This window comes from Conger conger, chromosome 11, assembly GCF_963514075.1.
Source record: "Conger conger chromosome 11, fConCon1.1, whole genome shotgun sequence".
Taxonomy (NCBI): domain Eukaryota; kingdom Metazoa; phylum Chordata; class Actinopteri; order Anguilliformes; family Congridae; genus Conger; species Conger conger.
Window position 1 is genome coordinate 23,712,474 of NC_083770.1, and position 19,942 is coordinate 23,732,415.

Below are 19,942 nucleotides of genomic sequence, written 5' to 3' on the forward strand. Positions count from 1 at the left end.
TCAGACCCAAGGATGTGTGTGTGTGCCCTCTTAGGTCTGAACCAGGCCTTCAGGTTATGCAACAGTGAGGCAGGCGAGCGATGGAGGGAACAGAACACTCCACTGATATAATGAGATGCAGCTATTTCACCTGCTGATTTTCAGCCTTTAGAGGAGGCTAAGCCACAGCAGAGCTAACAGAGTCTGGTCATTAAAACCAGAATAAGACGTTAAACAGTCAGGGGCCTTTCACTGGCTCTCGTGTCTGGAGAAGCCACACCCAGGTGCTAACATTAGCGCTAAAGCACAAACAGATGTGGCCGCAGCACAAGGCTCTCAGATGGGGGCTGATTAATTTCTCCTTCATCGTTTCATCTTTGTTTTTGGGCGCTTCGCCGGAGGCACGTGGTGACCACTCCAATTCGTCAACACGGTAATCAGTGCCCCTCATGGAGACGTTATGTCACGGCCAAAACATGCTGAAACAGGGCAGAACCCTAGAGCAGTCTGCTGAGGTCTGGGAGAAACACACACTGAATATTTCCACCAGTAAGGCGGACCTGTACACTCCCAACTCCAAAATGTGATGGAAACAAATGTTCATGCCAATAATCGTCAGCTCATAACATACTGTGTGCTGATTTACATTTCCAGTCATAGCAATGTAATGATAACAATGACAGAAAAAAAAAAGAAAAAAAAGTATCATTTGTTTGCCTTCATTCACTGGATAAAACATCTAACAGTACAGCTGTGCATCTGTAGAGCTGTGCTTTGACAGTCACATGGAAAACTGAAAACCTCTAAGCAGGAATATCAGTTCCTGCCCCATGAATCCCAGCCTCTGTACAACTGCAGCAGAGAGTGCAGAGATGCGGTTTGCATTTTAATGATGTAAGCAGTCTCTTAAAGGAACCAAGGAAAGACACAATTACACAAGTCTGCTGCAGTGTAAGAGCACAGGGCTCTTTTCATAAAAACTCACAGGATCCGCATAAACAATCTACACAAAGCCCTGTATGACAGTACTGCACTACTGACAGTCTGTTATTGGCAATGCAGAACAGCCAAACCCTGACCACAGCGACCTGCGACCTGTTACACTGAGCTTCTCTCCTTTAACATGGGCGCATGCTCAGCTCTGATTGGGTTAGGGTTGGGTTATGAGAGGTTCCATTAACACATACACAGCTCTCAGTGGGTTAGGGCTGGGTAATGGGAGGTTCCTTTAACACATGCTCAGCTCTGATTGGTTCTGCTCTATTGGATTCTCCTGAATCCCAGTGATTTCTGCTGAGACGAAACGCTATGAAAATCTGCACACACCAATCACAGCACAGGTGTAGATTTATAACTTAGTTGCAAGCAGTTAAATACTAGAGCCCCATTGGTTATGTGTATCTGTAAGATGGTGGTTCACAAATGTCTAAGGACAGCCCTGGCGAACGTGTGACTGCTATAGGCTCACGATTCTGCACGTGTAGCACCAAGCTGTACAGCACACCAGCAGAACACTGGACCCTTTCACTGAGGTGGTCTGCAGTCTGGGCAGAGGCAGCTGCTGTAACCTGACACCTCACTGGACTGTTAGCACTCAGACATACTGTACTGTACTCATCTGTGTGGATGCAGAACAAAGAGCCCATTGTGCTTGAGGGAGAAAGGGACTGAAAGAGAATGGACCGTTGGGAAAATGACATTGTAAATTGACCGTTTACGTCTGCTATGCAAAGAATGTACGCCACATATGATAATTTGGCCTCCTGCGTTCTGCCATGGTTTGATTGTATTTTCTGTATACAAATGTGCCTCGTCGAGGATGGGAATAGGTAGGTCACTACGTGAAAGACAGATGGTAGTCAGATTCAGCTGGTGGTGTTACTGTAGCTGTAGATGAATACAACATAATCAGATTCGCATCTCCATACATCAAGACCAGGAGAAACATACTGTACCAGAGTGAACTCCACAGCTAGACAGACAGGGCCAGTAGGGGGTGCTGAAAGCCTATTATTCTCAAAGCCTGTCAGCACATCAGTAGAGCTGAGCTGATGTCCTACAGAGCCAGAGTCCAGGGCTGAAGAACACTATCAGTGGAGCTGATCTGATGTCCTACAGACCCAGAGTCCAGGGCTGAAGAACACTATCAGTGGAGCTGAGCTGATGTCCTACAGACCCAGAGTCCAGGGCTGAAGAACACTATCAGTGGAGCTGAGCTGATGTCCTACAGAGCCAGAGTCCAGGGCTGAAGAACACTATCAGTGGAGCTGAGCTGATGTCCTACAGAGCCAGAGTCCAGGGTCACAGCAGAGCTGGAACTGCGCATACTGCTCAAAGGCACGCTACAAAAGTTCAAACTGATAACATTTTTAATGATAATTAAAAATAAAATAAAAAAACTTTACGTAGATGACAAACTGGCCCCTTTTTGACAACACAAAAACATTTCACAGGAAATAGAAGAGAAGGCATGTTACTACCAAAAGCAAACAGGGCACATTTCCCAGAGGAGCAGAGAGAGGCAGTCGTGAATGAGGCAGAGGAGTTGTGGGGGAAACGGGCGTTTCAGCTTCAGATTCAGCCGTATCTCTGGCCTGGACTCTGCTAGGGGGCGGGGGGTGCTGAAGTAAGGACTGAGAAGTCCAGGCCCAAAAATAGAGGCGGGGAGGAGGGGGTGGTGCTGAACTCACATTAAACAGGGCTGTTTGTGTGATAAACTAGCCCTTTGCCCTAAAAAGAGCACTCACACACATGGCCCTGTAATCAACATGACTGATAAACTGATTATGAGCTCCTAAACCATCCAGTTCCCACGCAGAATAAATAACACAGGTTATCCGAGTTAACCTGACCACGCCCTGGCTCCTCTACGCCTTATCTAATTGGACAGAATGGAGGTGTTTATCAATAATAATAAGATCTTAAGTCTTATTATAAGACTAAAATGCTTCTTAAGACAGACATGCTTTGCAGAGTGGGTGCTGGCTGTGCGCTAAGCCTGGTCACATACAGTGCAGTACATTACGCCCCCACAGTGAGGTCTGATTAAAGATAATGAGCAGAACTGGAGCCTATTTCAGGGTGTTCCTAAGAGTTAAAATCTTCCCAACACTCACTGACTGACGAGTTAATTACAGCCTTCTGTGAGGAAGAGGGCCGCCATTTTGAAGTGGTCGCTGGCTCCTAAATGACCACTCACACATACAGTGCCTGTATAACAGTCTATTTAGTTAATCAATAACTGTCTGGTCTAAAATGGGAGTCCGAGCAGTGTGCCAGCCTGGAGAGAGCAATTAAGGACAGGCTTTCAGCTGCACCGTTAGCGCGATGAGCGTATAGCTTTACTGCAGTACCTACCTCAGATCTGCCTTGCTGAAAGGCTGAAACATCTATACTGGAGCCACACGATGGTGCTAGTGAGTATCAGAAAGTAAGCATCAGAAACGGAGCCCGGTTTTGGCCGCTTGGTGTAAACGTATGAGCAGTAAAGACTACATGATTTATTCATGTGCCTGAAACCAGAGCTTCACTGACACGGCAGCACTCAAAACCCCACAATGGAGCGTCTACAATGTTTCATTCATACCCGCGCACGCACCTCACCCACCATATCCCAGAATCCCCCACACCCAGCCCATTCATTCCCCGGCACCACCATGAGCACTGCACTCCCACAATGGGCGCTTTCATAGCACACAGCCGCCTAGGGAGCCACCCCCATGAAATGATTATTATTATTAATGTTATGTTTTTTTACAGAGGCTTAGTGGAAATAATTAATGACAGTGCCGTGAAAAAAATCTGTTGTTCCCTCCATCTGCCTGTCAACTTTACAACATCACTCAGTAAGTGTAATGATTTGTTAGCTCGTTATGAATGTTAATTAAGGGATATGGTTCAAGGGACAGCACCCATAGCTACATAGGCCACGTCAGGAAGCAGAACCTTCTGGAATAGGAGAGACACCGAGCATGGGAGGAAGGAGAGAACTGACCATCTGGCTGGTGTATAGAATATCTGTGGCACTGACTGGACCCCGCCTCCATGAAAGAGCAGGAAATGAGAAGAGAAACTGCCTCAAGGTCTTATCACTACAATACCTCCCACCCCCAACCCTACCCCTAACCGTCCCACCTCTACAACACACACCTGCCAAAGTAGCGCTCTGTTGAGTGTCCACACACCTACAGGACCCCTGTGGGAACACCAACACCTTTAGTCCATGGTAAATGAAGATATATAACGCTTTTATAAAGCCATTTATGACTGATGACCTCACTCAGCCACTAGCGCCAGTATCATAATGACTTATGACTTCCAAATCCATGCATTTCCCCAACCTGCTTTCAAACAGGGGAACGAGACAAGGACAACATCAGGCACTGTCAGCACAGTCCACTCACACAGGCCATCCCAGGCTGTATGAGTGCAGTCTGAACACACAGGCCATCCGAGGGGATGAAGCTCGGAGGGCGGCTCTTCTGCTGAATGTGAGGGAGCACTTCCTCCATAGCCAGCAGCTGTACGGCCTAAATATAAACTCTTTAGCGCAAACTCACCCAGTGTCTGTAATTATGGCCTTTGGATTTTAACCAATAATAAGCTGGAAAAACACAACAGAGGGCTTCATTCTCTCTATTTTTGGTCTTTTTTCTTTGGCCAATAAAATAGATCAGAGAAATGTGAGAATAAACCCTTAAACCAACATTATGAATGTACATTACAAAACCACATCTGTTCTGAGAGCTTGTGGTTTATATTTATCTATTTTCAACAAAATCCTGTGATGAACACAGGAGCCACTAAAAGACCAGACAGTGTGTGTCAGTTAGAGATAAGAACAGCAGCACTAATCAGGACACTTGAGGTCTGAATAAAAATCAGAAAATGGCGACCGTGTCTATAATCCAGTTTAAAATGTTGAATACTGAGACATTTGAGGATCACGTGTTCAGAATTTTTTTTTGTTTGAGGGCAGTGACTCATAGAAATCTGTTGCCTTTGTTCGGTGGCCGTTATTGTCGTTTCTTGTGAATGCCACAATGGTCTGACAAAATCACGTACACTGCTATATTGTATATTTCCCATGAGGCAAGTTAAAATAAATCACTAAAAGCCTTACGTTTCCTTGTGTGGTATCCCATGAAACACAGGCTCGGTTTAGAGCACTGTTTAACATGTTCCTGAATCCTGCACAGCACACGCGTGTAGCGCTGGGCGTGTTCTGTGTGACGGACTGAGCCCTCTCCCTGTGAGTGGCCGTAATGGGAAATCCCTGGCTCTGGGGTTCGCGTGGGTGACGCGTCAGGGATGTTTATTCTGCCCTGTTCAGCCCGTTTCACCTCAGGACTGCATGCAAATCGCACGCAAATATCCTGTCCTCCCTTTGGCCGTGTCTGCTCCCAATAGCAGAGAGAGAGAGAGAGAGGGCTCTCGCTTCCTAAATCCTGCTCGACTGGAGCATTTGCATACGGTTTGAATGTCGTTTCATCCTGTCGTAAGGGGAGCAGGGCTGATGGGGCTGACCCTGCGGCGCCACAGAGAGAAAGGAGCGCTGAGCTCTAAGATGAATTAAGAAGGGATGAAAGAGAAGAGGACACTAAATATGGCCCAAGAGTCTCCAATATGCTCCAAAATTCTGCTTTTGAAATTAAGGGGAAAAAAATAAATACTTTTTTAAAATTTTTAAACACTACATTTGCAGCCATTCCCGTTTTTGGATAACCTGCTATATTTAATACTTAATTTTAAGTGCCAGCATTGGTGCGATATAACCGCTGAAGATCCAGATATGTCCAGCTGTTCTAGCCAGAGATACAGAAGGGTGAGAACCTCTCCTCTCACACTTCAGAGAACCTCCTCCTCCTCACACCTCAGGGACCCAGGGTGTGAACCTCCTCCTCTCACACTTGGGTGACGCAGCTTTCCCTGCACTGTAAACAGGGTGATGTACAGGCTGGTGAAACAACACCTGTTGGCCTGGCAGTGGGGGTCAGGGCACAGCTGAACTCGGTAGCAGAGGCATGTGAACACTCCAGTGGCAGATGTTCTGGCTGCAGAGCACACACGAGCATGCAGGGTATGTGCGCTCTCTTTCATCTGTGTTTGATTTACTAACCAGCCCATCAGAAATACTTCCATATTACCAAAGAACACATCATATAAGCTAGTCAGGTAAAGAAAGAAAGTATTTAGGTAAAGGATTATCTGCTCTTTATGCGTTTGGAGACATTCCATATCGCCTCAGGGCTGGGCGTGCGTGAGTCTGGGAACAGTGACCTGGAAAACTCACCCATAAGCCCTGTCTTTCTGTAAAATTCCTGCTTAAGCTCCACCTCTCCCATGCACTCTGACTAGCACACAGGAGATGAGGGTGTACAATCAGACACCAGCTGCTATAAAGAGTCTAAACGATAGGTCTCGTTTCCTGAAAAGGGGGTGCTGTGTTTCACAAACTGAAACATTAACCTGACAGTATGTGCAGGTTTAAGAGAAAAGTGCATCTTTAAACTAAGGGGACTGGAGAGAGGGGAGCCTCACATTCTGTTGTCACAGTGAACTCATCAATTTAGGCATCTATTAAGCACAACTGTCCTGTATTTGTGTGTGTATGTGTGTGTGTGTGTGCACGTGTGTGTGTGTGTGTGTGTCCAATGGCAACTGCGATGGCAAATTAGCAAGTTAGCTTGATGGCTAACAGTCAGGCGTGATTACTGTAAGTGTTGGCAGGTTAGCAGGTATGCTATAATTGCTATGAAGTACAATTGAGATGACCAGGGTCCACACATAATTCCCACACAGGCTTCCTCTCCTGAGTGTGTCCAAAAGATGTTCCAAAAGAGCCATCGTGCTAGCCAGACAGAGCGAGTTCTGCCAAGACCACGGGATTACAGCCTTCTGTTCCTATTAATAGCTGTGTGTTTTTAGAGTCCCTTTTGTGTACAAGATGCTTATTACAGGGCCCACCCCTGGGTACGTTCTCTGCCCAACCCATAGCGTACCGCTACCAAAGCACAGCGTGTTCCCCTGTCAGTGTGAGACTGTTCTGAGTCCAGCTGACCCAATTGTGGCGTGTGACTGAGTCTCTGTGTGGGAGTAGTCTCGGCTGATCCAGGATCAGTGGCCCACCTTGATCTGCTGCCTCCTCAGCATGGCCAGCTCCCTCATGTCTCTGAAGGGCTGCAGGAGGAACTGGTAGAGCTGGGTGGTAGCCTGGGCCAGGTCCGCGTATGCCTGATCCTCCTCCTCGTACAGCTGCAGCAGCCCCGCCATGCTGTCCATCGCCCGGTGTCTCTCCAGGAGCTGCGCGGGGACACAGAACCGCAGGAGGTTACACAACTCCCAGCAACACGCAACAAAACCTTACACAAACGCTATACAAACACTACACAAATGTTATACAAACATAAAAGGTTGCAGGAACAAAATGTAGCAGGTCTCCAGGAGTTGAGGACGAGCACAGAGGCTACTGTTACGCTAACCCTGGCTTCACAGCAATATCATGCAATATGGACTCTTAAGCAACAGTTGAATGCATCAAAATATATATTAGACTTTGCCACAATGCATGCAGTTGTAAAATGATCAAAAAACTGTTGAATATACAAAGGTGACTGAAGAGACACGTTCGTGCCATTAAATGAAACACCTTTTAACCATTCCTAACCCAAACTCCATTCTTAAATTTAACAGGCAGCCTTTAGCCTAGTGGCCGGGGTACGTGACTGGGAAGGTTGGTGGTTCAAGGGGGGATTGGCCCCTGACAAAATGATCTGCACTTCGTTGTATGTCGCTCTGGATAAGAGCGTCCGCTAAATGCCATGTAATGTAACAAAACAACTGTAAGTCTCTTTGGATAAAAGCCTCAACTGAATAACAAATGATTATGAAGTTTTTTGTGAACAGTACACTTTATTCTCCAGCAGGCAGCTGTTGGAAAGCCAGTACTGGCCCCAGTACTGGCAGGTCTGCCCTAAAGCTCTTCAGAGATCACAACAAGCTGTCGTGAGGAGTTGGCAGTTTGCGAGATGCCGGTTAGATGAGGGAAAGTTCAGGGACCACAAACCGCTGCAGAAATGTGAGCGGACAGGTTTAGTGCGTGTTTGTGTTAAACAGGGGATAGTGGCGAGAAATGGCTCTCAAATCTTTACAGGCCCAGAGCTTAGACTGCAGGCTCGTACACAGAGCACGTACTGAGGACACGGAGCTCCTGTCCATCAACGCATATTTAATCAGCTCATTACGTCACCCCACTTCAGAAGAAACTCAAAAGGTTTACCGCTGAAGGTTTCCTGAAATATGATCCTGTTCTCAGACTTACTGTAGATATCTGTCTGTAACGTCTTTCATAATGTCCTTACTTCAGGGAGGGTACTGTGCTCTGCGTGGAGGAAGAAATCAATCTGTCTGTCTCGCAGAGCGGTGTGGGGGCACAATGCTCATTCAGAAGGTGAAGCAGTTTGTTTCAGAGCATCACTATTGTATAACTCAGACAAAGGGAAGCCTAACTGAAACCCAAACCATGGAGACGGGCGATGTCCTAGCAACAGTTGTGAACTGTACACCTGAGCATTCTTCATACTGGACATGTTAATTCCTCTTCATTGATGTCTCTTTTGTCTGGCAGGAAGCACACTAAATGCTCTTTGTTTTTATCTTGTGCTCCAGGAGAAAATGCTAAGAGGCTGTAGGTAGGGGCAGCCTGTAGTCTAGTGGCTAAGGTACATGACTAGGACCCAGAAGATTGGTGGTTCACGATAAGATCCACAGAGCTATTGGGCCCTTGAGCAAGATCCCACATTGCTTCAGAAGGGATTGTCCCCTGCTTAGTCTAATCAACTATGTTGCTTTGGATAAAAGCGTTAGCTAAATAAGACAATCATAAAATCATAGGTTTCCACTCAGGACTGAGTGTGCTGCGTTTGGGTCCAGCAGCAGAAAGGTGAGCTTCCTTACAGACGTTTCCATCCAATATCTATAATTTCTTTGATGGATCAGAGTTGAAAATTCCTACAGATCACATTTTTCTTGCTGAATGTAAAAAAGGTTTGTCTTTGGTCCTGGCTTGCACTTCCTTGCTGTTCTTTGGAAGCTCTTCTAGGCATTCACACACTACATTCAGCTGACAAATTGCTAACTGCCCAAAGTGAAAGTCAACTAAATGTCAACTGTCTGCCACAGACACATAAAAGGCCATGATAAAGGGCTAATTTTGTGCTGTTGTTTCTGAGCATGAATTGACTCCACAGTTAGAAGGGGTGAGGTTAGCGATGACAAAGAGAGGAATTCCTGACTATGCCAGAGATGAGATCTCTCTCTCCAAACACGTGAATATTTTAACCACCTTAAATATGCAGGTGCCATCAAGGACATCAAAGAATCGCCTAGAGCTAAACAACAGCTGCAAGGAGGACCTCTGTAAAAGGTTAAACCCCATGTGCGGGACTTGAAAATAAGAAAGAAAGGAGAAGAATAAGGAAGGGGAGAAATCAATGTGCTTTCTCTGATCTAACTGCCTCTAATGGGCCTGAATACTGAGCTTACCGTGAGAGTCACACACAAACACACACCCTCTGGCACATCAGGAGGATACGTCTCAATGAAGCACTTCAGTGGGGCTAAACTACAGTCAAGGTTCTACACCAGGGATCATCAAATCACGGTCCTCGAGGGCCGAGACCTGCTGGTTTGCCACACTCCCTGTACCTGGGAGTCAGATGTGAAGACATTCTGGCTAATCAGCAGTACTAATTACCCAGGAGAGAAGAAAACCAGGGCTGGATTTGGATTTGAGGGCCAGATTGCATGATCCTGCTGTACAGGGAGTCAGGTTGAGAACAGCAGCATATAGTGATGTTTAGCTGACGCCTGGCGGAGATGAAAACTCTGAGCATAGCAGTACTTTTTTGCTCTGGAAGGTGCTTTGTCACCAAAACACACCATTTTGGTCACGAATACCCTTTTTAAAAGTGATCTGTCCTCAATCATCTCATTCTCACATATTTACATGTATAGTATGATCTGGATTCTCAGCCAATTCAAGTCAATGTTTTCTTGATCTCACTGGAAAGTAAAAGAGGGTGCAATTTATTACATTAACTGTGGAAACTAAAAAAGAACTCATTAAAGGTTGAAATGACAATTCAGCTTAAAGGCTTGGCTTTCAGATGTTAGAATTATTGTATTATAGGAAATGTCTTTTTTTTTTTTTTTTACATAAAAGCTAACCACATACCATAATTCTGGATGTGTTTTGGAGTCCCAAATGCAGGCTGGTAGCAGTCTTCCCAGGCTTAGTGTGTACTGCACTACAAAACCCAGAAAGCACAGAGCATAGCGGAAGGCTTGTGGAAAAGCTATTTTAAAGATGGACGCTAATAGGCTCACTATGCCAGCTTAGTGCACAGGTTTTACAGTAGCAGGCTAATGAGCGGCCATTTCAATTTGGCCTTGGGCTGCTGCACTGCGCAGATAGAAGTGCTCACAGTACAGCCACGATACAAGAGCACAGCTGCAATACAGCTCAGCCTTAAACCATTCAGGCTAACCACTACAATATCTTTAAACAGGCCCAGTGAAAATGAATAGTCTAAAAGAAACAACTGCAAGACTTGTTAAATTCATTCAAGGAAAAACCATTTATGGCACAAACCTTAAAAAGGTCTTTGAAATCTGAGTGCAGTATATAGAAACAACAATAATAGCTAAAACTACCAAATAAACTGAAAAAGATTTTAGCACAAGCCATGACCAACAAAATGGGAGGGAGAGCAGTGTAATATGGCCAATAAGCTGAGGTAATTCACTGTTCTCTTCCAAACCTAACACCATAGGCTGTGTGTGTGTGTGTGTGTGTGTGTGTGCGTGTGCGTGTGCGTGTGTTTTCATGTGTGTGAGGATCTGAAACTTTAACGGAGTGTGTCTCGGCACATGAGAACCAAACACATCAAAGGGCTGTGGAAAAATCAAAGGCACGTTGTGGAGTTTAAAAGCCTCTTAGCTGGAATGTGGGAGCAGGTCTGTCTGAGGGCTAATGTGCTAATCCTGGACAGCAGCAGAAGGCTGTGAACACTCGCTCAGCGTAGCTAATGCACTGTAACCAACGGGCCAGTGCATGGAGGCCCCAGATTAAACCTCAGGGGAATGTAGGCCAAAGGCTCTTGCCAGGGACTGTAGTACTGTATGCAGGGGCAGGCCTAACTCTGAGGCCCTCTTTACCTCTTACTCCAACTCAGCATAATGCAGTACTGAAAACCAACAAAAAAACCTATGGCCAAAATATTTAGGCTTGTATCATATTTGCCTATATAATCCATATGACAAATCTTTTTTTTTTTTTTACAAATGCACACAAATACAAAGAAAAACTGAAATTTGTATGGCTGATAGTGGGGAATAAAAAAAGAAAGGAAGATTTAAATGTGAGGAGTGCTCCTTGTTTTCAGCGTTCAGTACAGACCCTGCTTCCTCCTGGCACAGACAGGTGAAAGGAGGGGGACTTTGTGGACTTTCACGCTCTGAATTCAGGTATGACTGTGAACACCCGGCTGGCTTACGCTGTGCGCACATGCATCATGGGAGATGGTAGATGCAGAACAGCATCTTTATCTATGTTGTGGGAGAAAATTTCAAAAATAAAGTTTTCCTTATCCATTTTGTGTCCTATCCAGCTTGGAATACTGTTGAATATAACGGTAAAAAGTTCAATCATTTTAAACTTCAATTCTAGTGGCCTCTGTTGTAGCCATGGACGCAGTTCTTTGCCGTCCTAAACATATTTTATTTCATCATATTCGCCCACTATAATGACGGCTTTGCCGTCTACTGTGATCCATGTGAATGCAGCATTACAGATGAAGACCAGCTCAGCAGCTCCAGTGCGTCCGTACGCCAGCCAGAGAAGTCAATCCCGCTGAGCTCTGGCCTGGAAGTGCGTCTCACACCCCCAGGGAAAGAAGGGAAAATCCTCCCCGCTCCACAACCACAGGAAGTTTACACAAGATGGCAGGGTTTCTGTTCTCTCTCGACCTCCGTCCACTGTCTGGGTCACACGGTTAGGCTCCAGTTTGGATCACTCGAGTGTAGCCTTGTGTGGAGGCACACTGGGCCGTTTGGGTTGAGTCTGTATTCTCGCAACGTAGCCCTGGTGTTATAAAAGCGAGTAAACATCTTAATAAAGTGCTGTTGCTGCGGTATGACTCAGACTGAACGCTCTACGTAAGACTGTTAGACAGAGGGCTGGCTGTGTGCTCAGGAGAGGTTTTAAGAGTTTGTTGTTCTGAGATTACTGGCTGGCCGTGGGTAAATTGGATGCTACAGGATAAAATGGCGGCCTGCAGCTGTGGTGTGTTGTGTTCACACATTCCCACTGTATTATGAGTTCAGCTTCCTGCCATTCTGGACCGACGCCACGGTTATATATAGGCCTGTCCCACAAGTCACCGTCTTCTGTGGGTTAGTGGGACTCTCCCTCCCTCTCAGCTCTACATTTCTTTCTGTCTCTCTCCCTCTCTCCTTCCCTTTCTCCCTCCTTCCACCCTCTCTCCCTTTCTCTACCCCCCTCCCTCTTTCTCCCTCCTCTCCCTCTCTCTCATACTCATGTTTTACAGACTATCACAATCCTGAATCCTCTCATGAACTCAGTTTAGATGCAGCACAGAAAAGCACTTTGAATAAGAATGAGAGGAGGGAATGTGCCCAAATTGTATCTGAATCTGCCTTGCGTTCCTGGCAGAGGTAGAACATTGAAGCCAGTTCACCAGGAGAAACCAGTTTACACCAGTTTGAACCAGCTGAACTTTCTGCTGATATCAGACTGGGCATATAAATACACAATCACCTACAATGAATGAATGGTTGTGTCCAAAAAACCATCACAGTGTATTAGAATTAACATCTAACTTCACAAAATTAAATGATGAACATTTTTAAAGCTGATGAAATTAACTTTGGACAAAACGTGTATGGACTGTTTGGACCCAGGGTGGTGATGTCATCATTAAGTCCTGCAAACTGAATAATTAACCTCTCAGCATCAAGCATCCCCATAGCAACACCTTCAGGCCAGTAAGAGGACCTTTCCCCAGGACGTGGAGCCTGCAAGGTCTCTACAGGCTACGCAAACTACAGGAATGGAAAGAGCAGTTCTCCTTTAGCATATTCTCCAAGCTGCACTAGAAACCCCCCAGAGACCACGCTCCAGAGCTCCCCAACGGACAGGGATAATGCAGCCGGGGGTCCGGTTTCAGCCGCAGGAGAAGAATACTCCCCCCACACACAGACACACACAAACACACACACACACTGTGTGAGTCACACACTGATTAACCATCCACAGAGCGGGCCTCAAGTTCTCAGGCTAATCAATAGAAATGTCCCCAGGGCCAATATCAGATGATGTTCCCTCAGGGGCAGGGCCTTTATGTTCTCAGTACCTGTCAGTAGTGTTTTATGACAGCAGCTGTTGTGTTTACACAGCAATTTATAAAAACACCGCAGGAAACTGACAATATCTGTGATGTTGGGTTATTAGAGCAAGCCTATATTCAGGGCCTTTAACTGTGATGTTGGGTTATTAGAGTGAGCCTATATTCAGGGCCTTTAACTGTGATGTTGGGTTATTAGAGCCAGCCTATATTCAGGGCCTTTAACTGTGATGTTGGGTTATTAGAGCAAGCTTATATTCAGGGCCTTTAACTGTGATGTTGGGTTATTAGAGCCAGCCTATATTCAGGGCCTTTAACTGTGATGTTGGGTTATTAGAGCCGGCCTATATTCAGGGCCTTTAACTGTGATGTTGGGTTATTAGAGCAAGCCTATATTCAGGGCCTTTAACTGTGATGTTGGGTTATTAGAGCCAGCCTATATTCAGAGCCTTTAACTGTGATGTTGGGTTATTAGAGTGAGCCTATATTCAGGGCCTTTAACTGTGATGTTGGGTTATTAGAGCCAGCCTATATTCAGGGCCTTTAACTGTGATGTTGGGTTATTAGAGTGAGCCTATATTCAGGGCCTTTAACTGTGATGTTGGGTTATTAGAGTGAGCCTATATTCAGGGCCTTTCACTGTGATGTTGGGTTATTAGAGGTAAATGGCACCATCAGCCATGGCATCAGACCTGGAAATGAAAGGACCTCCAGCACATCATCACCTCCTCTAGAGCACAGAGTCCTGAACATCAAAATCACAAGGACCACAGATACTGTGCAGTTTTATCCTCAGTTCACTTTTGGGAGTAGGCCTCCATTATAAAGAGAAACATTTGAGGACACCGGTCAAATGCCAGAACACCCTTAGGGCAAGTGTCAGAAAATGTTCCATTTCACAGTAGCAGGCTGAGTAGCTTAGTCGACTTACCACAGTGCAAATAGGCCCAACTCTCATTGACCGACTGACTCATTGATTGCATCGTTTTTCAACTTACCAATACAAAATAGACTGTCTCACTACAACCCATGCACACAAACATTTTATTCCCCCTTCTCACGGAAGCACTCACGCACGCACGCACGCACGCACGCACGCACGCACGCACGCACGCACGCACGCACGCACGCACACACACAAACACAGGGCTATGATGTCCTACTAGGTACTTTTCAAACAGAAACGCACTGTCTATATTTGAAAATGGATTCGCTTTTGTAGACGGGAGATGGGGCAAGCAAGCCCCCCCCCCCCCCCCCCAACCCCCCAACCCCCCAACCCCCCAATCGTACCCCCTGTATCCCAAACATGCCCATCGCTTGCCAACATGCCCCATCCCATTGATCGTTTCATGGCCATATCTCCAAACACAGCATCTGACAGAACACCTACATCACAGGCCTTTAGCAGATAATCTCTCCCACTGCGAATTACATGGTTTATCACAACAAATTACCCAGCTATCAGAGCAACTGACCAAACCCTCAGAGCAACTGACCAAACCCTCAGAGCAACTGACTTAACTATCAGAGCAACTGACCAAACCATCAGAGCAACTGACCCAACCATCAGAGCAACTGACCAAACCCTCAGAGCAACTGACCCAACTATCCGTTTCCGTTCCCCCCCCCCTGTAGACTGGGACAGGGATACAATGGGAATCCTGTTCTCCAGATTGCACGTGGAGCACGTTTCCGTTCCTAAATATTCCGGTGTGGAGTTCTCCTACTTCGCACAACTGCCCCACACCCACCCCAATCCAAACATAGAGCCCCCCCCCACCCCCCACCCCTCCTCTGTCCGTTCTGACACGGATCCCGACCGCTGCTCAAGGGGGCGTCAGACAGTAACAGAGATGTGATCTGCACTCTTCCAAAATGGCACCTTTGGCTTGAGTTACACCCAGACACACTCTAAAGCCATCCACTAGTTACTATATACCCGGTTGGGTTTTACACTGTGTTAATTATAGATGGAAGGTGATTATATCTGTTCTTACTGTGGTTCAAAGGTCTTTAATTCAACCCCACCGTTTCACTTCAAGCAGTAATGAAACCTACACAGAGGGGCACACTGGGGATTCTGGGATACTGTGGGCACTGTGTACCGACCAGCGGAAGCTCGGTCTGTGCAGGAAAAGGAGAGGAATCGGGATGAGGAAGCACACCCTTTCCTGATCGGGAAAACGTTGCAAATGCACCAGGCCACAGCCACAGAAACGCGGGTGGACATAAAGCTGGAGAGCTGTGCCCCAGTGGGGCTCTGGGCTCGGGCATGAGTAGCAGCTCTGGAAGGCTGACACACGGCCGTTTCGCTCTGTAAGCAGGGCCGTCTGGATGCCTGCGGAAAGTCTCACTTTCTGACCGGCTCAGCACGGCAGCTGCAGCACAGCAACTACAGCCCTGTGATTTCACTTTCATACCAAATTCAGCCCTGTGTATCCCCCCGGTTCACCAGCGTCCATTCCATAATTCCACTGGAGAATCACACCCTCCTGGAGCAAAATGAGCTCATTTAAAAGGATCCAGATGGAATGTATTTCGATAGATGCGCTCACTATACACACAACAAGCAAATGACCCTTCAGCCATACAGGTTCATCTTAGAACATCCTAACACTCATCTTCCCTGGGTTTACTTGCTAGCCGGACAGGGACTGCCCACAGCAGAAAAAACCACAAAGCTAGCACTACACCCATCACTAGCTGTAACTCAAGGCTACTGTGAAAAGGGCCATGGACAGGGGAACCTGTCAGCCTGTTTGCTGTTAATGAAGATGAATTGTAAAAAAAAAAAAAAGAAAGAAAAAAATAGAAAGAAAAAAATACCAAAAGTAACATATTTGTGGAATATATGAAGGATGAACTTTAGCCCAGTTAGAGGACAGTCTGTGTGCAACACCACTGTAGGCCTCAGAGGCAGGCTGGGGTGAAGGCTGTAGCCTGTCTGTCTGTGTCAATACTGAAGTCCACAGCATCTGACCGTCAGAGCCCTGCCTCTGTTAATGAGAAACCAGGGGAGTGACAAGTCTAAAGCTCAACCCCCCCCCCACACCCCTTCCTCCTATCCCAGGCTACAGCCCAGTGTACACGTTTCAGGAAGTCCCCTTGCCCTCCAGATCACTTTTCTCTGAATGTAAAGCAACAGATGGCAGCTCTGGGGCTTTCTGAGACAAAGAAACTGTAAAGGCCACGTGTTTGAGTGTTTGGAGAGCTACGTCATGAGCCGGGCTCCTCCCACTTGCCCCCACAATGCGAGCTCTCGCTCACTGTGTCTCTACACTGGTGAGAACAGTATAAAAATATATATATATATAATGAAAAAGCCTCATTGTGGAGAATCCGTTTCTGGGGCGGCTTTTTATATGATTTTCCTCATAACCTACTATAATCTACTTCTCACTACAACATTATGGACCCGTAGTAAAACAATGAACGCAACCTTGATTTCATTTCAATTTTTACTTAATTGCACTGACAATAGCGTCCGGTTGGTTTAACCACCTGGTTTGTTTTCAACACAAGGGGTGAACAACATTTGAGTTCTTCGCAATTAAATCAGTTAACATACTGGTTTACTTTTCCAAAAATAAGGAGAAGGGGGGATGCCACGTAGACAATAAAAATTAAATGTGCCTTGAACTCAAACAATCAATTAGCCGAGTAGTTTCCCTGAATAAGCGAACATCCTACTTGACAATCTAAAAGGCAAGGAGGCTTCAAAATCAGGATACCAGAAATTTGACTAATTCATTTCCTGATTATTTGCTTAAAAAAACGCTGAAGGCCAGGTGTGATTTACTATAGTTACTATAGTTATGAATTATCTATATCATTGCCATCATATGTGTAATTGTGCTAAGCTAATTGTGCTAAGCTAAATATCTAAATATCTTACATAAAAGCACATTCTATGCTAAATGTAAAGTATTTTTCTGTGTTGAATATTGTACCAATCAATTAGGAATAACTCTAGACTCTAGACCAGACTGCGGTTAGCGAAAGTTATTGACAAAACACGTTCCAATATTTTGGTATCGCAGGTAAGCTAATAAATGACGCAATCACAATTTAAATCGTCCACTACTGTATACTATAGGTCACCATTAATTAGACAGTAACCTGTGCCCATGTTAATTAAATCCATAATATGGCTCTAAATATCTTCAATAATCTTTCCCCCCATTTTGTGATTATTCATTGCTTCTCTGGAGCGTTCGTGTCTTTGTCTGGCCAAGTGACAGAGGGGGAGAGATAGGTTGATATATCGCTCTCTGCGCTCGCTTTGTCTTACCCCTTGCAGGCGCTTCTTGGCTCTATGGAGCGCGTCCTCGTATCCTTTCTGTCTTAGCTCACTCAAACTCTCGTAGTACTCCTCCGGGTCGTCGCTATCCGTGAACAGCACCTGGGAAAGAATCTTCCACCCGCAAGTGTCCAGTGCATGACCTAGGTAGACCTGTAGCTGGTAGCAAAGTGTATCCATCTCGGATTGAGTGACCTCTGGAGAGCCAAACAACACCGTCCACATCCCCGACGGCTCCTCCGGCAGCGCAGGCAAACATGGTTCCAGGTCCGAATTGACAGAGCACAGCTGCAGATGAATAGCCCTGAAGTCCTGGAAGGAGAAAAGTCCAGCCCAGCTACAGTCCTCACGGACATTATGTTCAGAGTCTTCAGAATCTGGCGCTTCGCCCGGTTCTATGGTGTGCTGTTCGCCAGTTGGATCCAAAATCTCAATGTCCAGCACTGCAGTGGGGCTTTTGCCCATTATTCCGCAAATCTTACTGCCACTTTTAACGGGGCTCAGTACCCCTGTTGCGCCTGACGTGTAACTTTTTGTGCCACTTTGCCGACCTTTGGTTCCGTTTTGACGGCCATCATCATCCTTCTGCTTTACGGGACTTTTTAAACTTCTGTGTTTATTCTCGGTCGCTCCGGCCCCCGAGGCTAATGTTCCTTCGGCTCCCGGGTCGCTGGCGATGCTCCGTCTCTGCACGGTTCTATTGTGACATGTAATCGCAAACTTCCCTTCGATCTCATTCCAAGCCACGATAAAAACGAATTTGTGCTTTTCTTTTTCCTCAAAAACATTTGGTCGAACCGCAACCCATCCCGACTCCAAATTATCTTCCATTGTGAAGGACATCTTTTAACATCGGCAAAACTGGCAAGCTTGTAAACTATATTTGTCTCTCCGCTGTTCCGACAGCGAAATCTAATACAGAATGGATAAGTTAGCTACCTGGCACGTTGCCTGGAACTGACGAACTAATTGGTGCTAGTTTTTTCTGTTTGTTTTTTTTTTACAATTGCGAACAAGTCCGATTAAGTAAAATAACACCTCACCAGCTGCGTAAGTTAACCATTCCAACATCACAACATATCCACAAAACAGCCATCTTTGCCCTTCTCTTACAACTCCGAACGAATACTTTAAGCTGGTATCGCTGTTGCTTAGCCTTGACAACCAAACTATTTAGCTGGCTACTTAATATAAACGCAAAGGCCCTTTTGTGTTGCCATTAAAGCCCTTCAGGCTCCAGACAATGCGGACGGTTGGTGTCACGTGTGAGGGTCTGTTTACACGACACGGAGTGAGCAGCTTGCGAGAGCCCTTCTGTCAACGGTTTCGTCTTTTCTTCATCCTTTTCAACTGCACTGTCTCCCTCGGTTAAATCCTTCATAAACTTTAAATAACCGGACCGTCGTGCCACCCGGTGGTCCAAAATCAGTAGGTCGAATGTTCAGGCGAACGGCGCCACGTCATTGTTTATTTCTGCTCCTGAAATCTCGCCGAACAAATTTGTTTTCTTGGTCATCTATTTCTCTTCACATCTCTCTCCATTCCAATGTTTTCATCTGAGCAGCTTTGCTGACGTAGCGAGCATCTGCATGTGGGGCAACGGAACGAACGTGATGACGTAAGGAACGTAGCGCAGTCCGTCATAATATTTAGGATCTGCACTTGGAACAGGCGAAATGATACTCCGACATTTGACAATTATTCTGAATAGTCTTTTTTTAGTCGATACAGTCCAAATAGACCTGTCGTATTGCTGTAGGGGGAAATGAGAATTGAAATAAAGTGTTAGCTGAAACTGTTCTTCGTTCTGAGGGCTATGCACTTGATATTCAGCATGTTAGGGAAGGCATTTTAACGAAGATTGTCTTCGGGTAGCCTATGCTCAAATTGGTTCGCTAATTGCTTCTGTGTGAAACTTTACATATTTTCCCATTAAGCTCAGTCGGTCCACCCTGGTTCAGGAATGCACCACAGAATAATTTAAAATAAATTTTATACATTTAATACATTTTTTTATTATACCTGTTGAAAGCATGGGACAAGAAGTAGGACAGTAACCTTTTCAGGTTTGTATACCCGGATATATCAGTGGATCACGCTGGACAATTATATACTTTGGGAGGAAGTCAGAGAGGAGTTTAATTTACTGTAACAGCAGTTGGGAATGAGAACGCAGCGGTTACAATAGGTTGGGAACGAACCAGAGTAGAAGATTCAAAGCGGAAAGATGTACACT

At 45.8% G+C, this 19,942-nt stretch overlaps 1 protein-coding gene across 1 annotated transcript in view; it reads right to left on the minus strand.

Moving 5' to 3' along the window:
* Window positions 1–18,731, minus strand: part of LOC133141025 (junction-mediating and -regulatory protein-like) — a 32,979-nt gene extending 14,248 nt beyond the window's left edge. The window contains exons 1-2 of the mRNA XM_061261380.1: window positions 17,698–18,731; window positions 7,108–7,281 (exon numbers count right to left, since the gene is read on the minus strand). Of these exons, the coding sequence (XP_061117364.1) occupies window positions 7,108–7,281; window positions 17,698–18,549 (1,026 nt within the window). The 5' untranslated portion in view covers window positions 18,550–18,731. The remainder of the gene's footprint in view (window positions 1–7,107; window positions 7,282–17,697) is intronic.
* Between the last annotated feature and the right edge of the window lie 1,211 nt (window positions 18,732–19,942).